This window comes from Phoenix dactylifera, unplaced genomic scaffold (genome assembly GCF_009389715.1).
Source record: "Phoenix dactylifera cultivar Barhee BC4 unplaced genomic scaffold, palm_55x_up_171113_PBpolish2nd_filt_p 000515F, whole genome shotgun sequence".
NCBI classification, from domain to species: Eukaryota; Viridiplantae; Streptophyta; class Magnoliopsida; order Arecales; family Arecaceae; genus Phoenix; species Phoenix dactylifera.
In genome coordinates this window covers 162519-167859 of record NW_024067928.1, presented here as the reverse complement: position 1 = coordinate 167859, position 5341 = coordinate 162519, and the positions used below count along the sequence as shown (strand labels likewise).

General features: G+C 43.1%; 1 protein-coding gene across 1 annotated transcript; it reads left to right on the top strand.

The window, feature by feature from the left end:
• Positions 1–2269: 2269 nt before the first annotated feature.
• LOC103695974 (transcription factor MYB61-like) lies at positions 2270–4928 on the top strand. The gene is made up of 4 exons (XM_039119253.1): positions 2270–2614; positions 2711–3270; positions 3429–3558; positions 3684–4928. The coding sequence occupies exons 2-4, from the start codon at positions 3129–3131 to the stop codon at positions 4600–4602; spliced, it is 1191 nt and encodes a 396-aa protein (XP_038975181.1). The 5' UTR covers positions 2270–2614; positions 2711–3128; the 3' UTR covers positions 4603–4928.
• The last annotated feature ends 413 nt before the right edge of the window (positions 4929–5341 follow it).

Genomic DNA, 5341 nt, shown 5'->3' with positions numbered 1-5341 from the left:
ATCTTGGTCGCGAGTACCTCCCCGCGCTCAATCAATGAATGAACTCCCAACCCTCTCCTGCTGGTCGGCTGACATATGGTCTCCTATGCTAATAGGTGGATACCACCTCTGTCTCCCCGCCGCCTCCAAATAAAGCTACAGAACAACCTCTCCAAACCCCAAAGCACTGCAAGTGGAATCAAAGTATGTGATAGCAGATAGATGGGGAGAGAACTCAACATTGACCGTACTAGAATAACTTTGTCCAATATTAGAGTTCTCTCTTTATCTTAGAAATCCAGAGTTCCGCTGCTTTAGCCCTAATATCAAAGTATGTGATCAGCTTGGCCTCCACCTGAAACATCCTTCGACCGAAAATAGTATCCATGGGAGCCGTCTCGATTGCTAGCTTGTTCCTAATGAATCCCAGTTCATCCTCAACCTTGGCCACCTTTCTCTATGGCCCTTCGCAAAGTAACTGGAGCATCTCGATGTGATGTTGAAGACCTCTTTCTTATGGAAGATTCATAAGGGCATTATCCTATAAAGAGGAGAGAGAAAGATTAGCAAAAAGGATCGGCCTCTTTGGATCAAAAAAAGAAGGAAAAGCCACGGAACAACAAAACGAAGATGATCCAGGATAATTTGCAAGTTGGTTTTGTTAAGTATATCTCAGAGTGACAGAAAGAACGCTTAGAACCACTTTAAAAGTGGTTGATTTGCAAAGACTCTCTCACTCTTTTTATAGAGTTTTGAATGGCTTGGATTAATCTATTCGGCCAAATCAACATACGTATGTCACATCCTCCGCACTCTAGATGATCAACACCCTCGGGAGACCAAGAGTCACGAGTTGTTCTTCGAAGAACCACCACCCACAAGTTAATGCCTGCTCCAAATAGCTTAGAGTTTGACAAAATGGCTACTTTCTCTATCCGAATCAATGTAAATGCTTCAGACCCAGAAGTTTTTTTTTTTTTTTGGGGGGGGGGGGGGGGGGGGGGGGCACTTTTATGCCAATAAATGATGGAGGTGATGGGGCATGATCAGATTCGTTCAGCTCATAATCCATCTAGCGACTTAGGCGCACTCAGAGATTTTCCAAGACATTCTAGTCAGGAACTTCCAAACTGATCTGGAAGTCGGAACAAGTAGACTAGAAGGAGCTGGCCTTTAGAGCCGAAGTCTTTGAGCCCTACCTGACAATTTCGTCAACTATCTTGGTCCTTGTAGAATGTCCTTGTAGCAGAGGAAGCTCAATCCCTTCGTCTAAATATGCACAAAGTGTCGACAATTCCATCATGTGTCAGGCGGGTATAAAATGTCTCTGGATTGTTGTGCCATGTCAGCGGATTGTTTAAGTTTGTTGGATTACAATTTGTGGAAGATAATTGAAAAATCACTCTTTAACTAGGGGGCACTTTGCTTCATTGATTGTTCTTCTTCCTTACTTCCCATCAAGAAATCATCTCTGACTTAAACATCGGATGATCTTACCAGAGCCAATCCGGCAAACTCTTTAACCTTTATCTATTGCTTTGCAGGTCCATGGCGGTGGTCTCCGTTAGCATCACGGGATTGGCAGCAACAATACATATTGATTATACTTTGAATATTATTTGGATGCAGGCTAGAGATATTTCCAAACTTGAAGACCACGACAGGCCACAGCCGGCAGCTAATGTCAAATAATAATACTAAATAGAGTTCGTAATAATTTTATAATAGCTTTAATTTGTTCTATATTCGTCTATGGGTTACTCGAATCTAAGATTGTTTTTTTTTTAAAAAGAAATGTACCATATTTCTTACTTTTGTCATGGTTAACAGTTGTGGTGCCTTCCAATATATGCAATGGTGATCACCAACAGAGGAGATGGGCCAGAATCTACAACTATTACGATATTCTATTCATTATTAATTTCCATCCCTTTTTTAAATGAAGAATTAGTTAGGATCACATGCACTCAATAATGACACTGTACGCTTCTAATCATTGATGGGGGCGATAAATTGAAATGCCATCGCACTGTGTACATCACTGATTATTTTATTCTCATGAGTTTTCCTCTCGCACCTACTTGATGATCTGGGAGCTAATGGCGTTGGAAAATGTCATGAAATTCACCTTAACCTGTACCATATGACTAGAAGTACAAAACAAATATATCTTGATAGCTTTTCATGTATGAAGTGGTAATATGTGAAGAATTTCTAATGAAATTTTAGGTATACATAGCAAAAATGACCGAAAATACATAAATTTATGTTTTTAAATTTTACTGATTGTCAGCAATACACATAACTACTAGCTTATTTAATGGCATGTCTTCAGTTGCACATTCAACTTGATCCACACGTAAATTTCACTGTCCTGAACCAAAACAAAAGAAGGGTCAAGGCTATTTTTTCTTCCAAATGGAAGAACGCTAATTTCTTAGGGAAGTTTCCAAAGAGAACGGTGATTTTTCCAAGATAAAGAAAGATGTCATCTGTTTTGATTTAAAGCATTGTAGGCTGTTGGTTCCACCCAATGATGAAAATTTCCTAAAGTGACCAGAGATTTGGGGACTTGCCCAAAGAGCAACAAGGGTCCTGCTCCCGCTGCCACAATAAGATGTGGGATTTCCATTGGGTATTTTATTTTCTAGATTTCTTGAGCAACATAAAAGTATACCAATCATAGATATTTCTTGCCATGACATGACTATCCAACCCCCTTCCATTCCAGATCTGTGGTTGTTCTTGCACAAGATCCTTGTCATGATAAGGAGTAGCAAAAAAGTTAAAAAGGCTGGATTGCTTCAAGTACAATGAAGAAGAGGCTAATGAGAGAGGTAGTTCAGGGGAAAGTCTTTCTTGAAATGTATGTTTTTGTTACCTTGATACTTTTACTGGCATGGTTCTAAAGCTATTAAGGGATCAAAACCTTCTAGTTTTCTCAGAAGGAGATGAGACATTTGCAGCTCAGATGATCAAACCTCTCCTTTCTCCTCACCTTTAAAAGAAGGGGAGGAAAAGAGAGCGAAAGAAGGGGGGACGAAGACCTCAACACAGTTCCTCCCACCACCATCCCTTTCCTTATCATTCTCCTCGCCGATAATTGAGCAGGACTAATACCAAAGCCTGCCCATCGGACGGCAATTCTCATGCTCGAAATGGGGAGGCACTCCGGCTCCCACAAGCAAAAGCTAAGGAAAGGACTGTGGTCTCCCGAGGAAGACGAGAAGCTCCTCAAGTATATAACTAAAAACGGTCATGGATGCTGGAGTTCAGTCCCCAAACAGGCAGGTAAAGCATTACCACACTTGCCATGGTCACGCATATAGCTGCACTGCATTTTGGCACGACCAAAATAAAATAGGGACCTTAAGATGTACACCTCTGTGTGTGTGTGTGTGTGTGTGTGTGTCTCTTGGTGTTTTCCTCACAAATTCATCGCAATTCAGGCCTTCAGAGGTGTGGGAAGAGCTGCAGGCTAAGGTGGATAAACTACCTGAGGCCTGATCTCAAGAGGGGCACATTCTCACAGCAGGAGGAGGACCTCATAATTGAACTGCATGCAGTCCTAGGAAACAGGTACGGAGCCCCACTCTCTCTCCCTCTCTCTCGGGCTTCTCATAGTACCACTACTAGTTCGGAGCTCTTGCATCACTCCAAAGTCAGGCTTTCTTCTTTTCCCGGTTTCCCAACAACATCAACAGGTGGTCACAAATTGCAGCACAGCTGCCAGGGAGGACTGACAATGAGATCAAGAACCTATGGAATTCCTGCATTAAGAAGAAGCTGTGGCAGAGAGGCATCGACCCCAACACCCACAAGCAGCTTGCCGAGACCCAAGGGAAGAATTCTGTACCCAATGACCTCAGGCTCCTCACCACCACCACAACTTTAGGTAGTCCTGATCCTAGCATACCCAAGCCGGCTCAATCTTTGATGCCGGCAATGGATACGTTGGCGGCAGAGAGCTCAAACCCGAAGAATTCAGCGACGGCCACCATGGAATTCTTTGAGGACCGGTTCGTCGCCAGCCAAGAGAGCTCATCAAGCTGTCACCCATCCGATTCGCCTGGCTATTTCCTCTGGTTTACTCAGAACAGTCGGCTGTTTGATTTGAATCCCGAATTCAACTGCGACACGATATCCACTCTAGCCCCATCTGCCTCGAGCTCAATTCTCTCGACATCGATGGTTTTGAAGCCTGCGCTCGATCCCCCACCGAGCTCTGCCGGCATTACTGGCATCTCCTACCGGGAAGCTGGTAATTCTAGTAGCAGTAGTGGGAGCCGCGGGACCAGTAGTACGGTAATTGAATTGCAGAGCAGTAACTCCTACTTCGACAGTGCCATCTTCCCATGGCCAGACTTGACACCAGATAAAGACCCTCAAATCCAGCTCCCAGGGCAACCCGAGGAACTAAAATGGTCCGAGTACATCCATGGCGCCTTCCCAGTATCCGCAGATATCCAGAATCAGAGCCAACCACTACACGGTGACATCAAAACAGAAAGCCATGGTTTGAATAGTTGTTTCCAGAATCAGCAAGCACAGCAGCAGCTGCAAGCATCAGACATCTTTGGCAAGGATTTCCGGAGAGCATCCGTTGCTTTCGAGCAGATTTAGATTGCGTAGCGTGAATAAAGAGACCTACCAAATCCATCCTACGAACAGAATTTTCGACTTCATAAGGCTCGAGTTATTAAAAGCTTCTTCTAAATTTTTACATGTGTGTTCGCCATTGATTTATCTCTTTAAGCAGGTCTGATGACACAGAAACTTCAGCAGCTCTTCGAATTTGAATATTTGTGCAGACTGATTGGGACTGAACTGCAGAATAAAGCTCGTTTCAGTGTTTTTTTCTTTCCTTCTGTCCCTGTTTTCCTTTGCTTTGCAAATCCACATATTGCAAACTTCTCTCTTATAAACAATCAAAGTCTCTACCTTTTGTTTGCTTGGGTCATCTTCCACTCACCATTTTTTTACCGCAAATAGCAAGGTATGGTTTCATATCAGTAGCTCTCTGAGACGTAAAATGGTTTCAACTTTTTCATCCGTCAACTTACACCTCCACGAAGGCTCCCACATACTGTTTATGTACCGAAGGCTTCAGTTGTAGCTGCCTACCTCTTGTTTACTCATGTGATAGCTACTGGAATAAATACTCTGTACCGCATTGGAAGGCTTGGTTCCCACTGTCGAGCAGTGGGAAAAGTAAACCATCCAAGAGACGAGGATCTATTCAGTTCACCTAATGGTAGAAAGATAGTGACCTTGCAATCTATATAGATCGTAAGTCATGTGATTCTAGAGTCACCTTAACCTCTAGGCATTATTGTAAACTCCAATATGGAAAGTTAGAATC

What these genes read in the sequence shown, in the direction of transcription:
- LOC103695974 (XM_039119253.1), top strand. Translation starts at nt 3,129, where the DNA reads ATGCTCGAAATGGGGAGGCACTCCGGCTCCCACAAGCAAAAGCTAAGG. An exon ending in TTCAGTCCCCAAACAGGCAG is followed by an intron (nt 3,271 to 3,428) that starts GTAAAGCATTAC and finishes ATCGCAATTCAG; the next exon opens with GCCTTCAGAGGTGTGGGAAG. An exon ending in CATGCAGTCCTAGGAAACAG is followed by an intron (nt 3,559 to 3,683) that starts GTACGGAGCCCC and finishes CAACATCAACAG; the next exon opens with GTGGTCACAAATTGCAGCAC.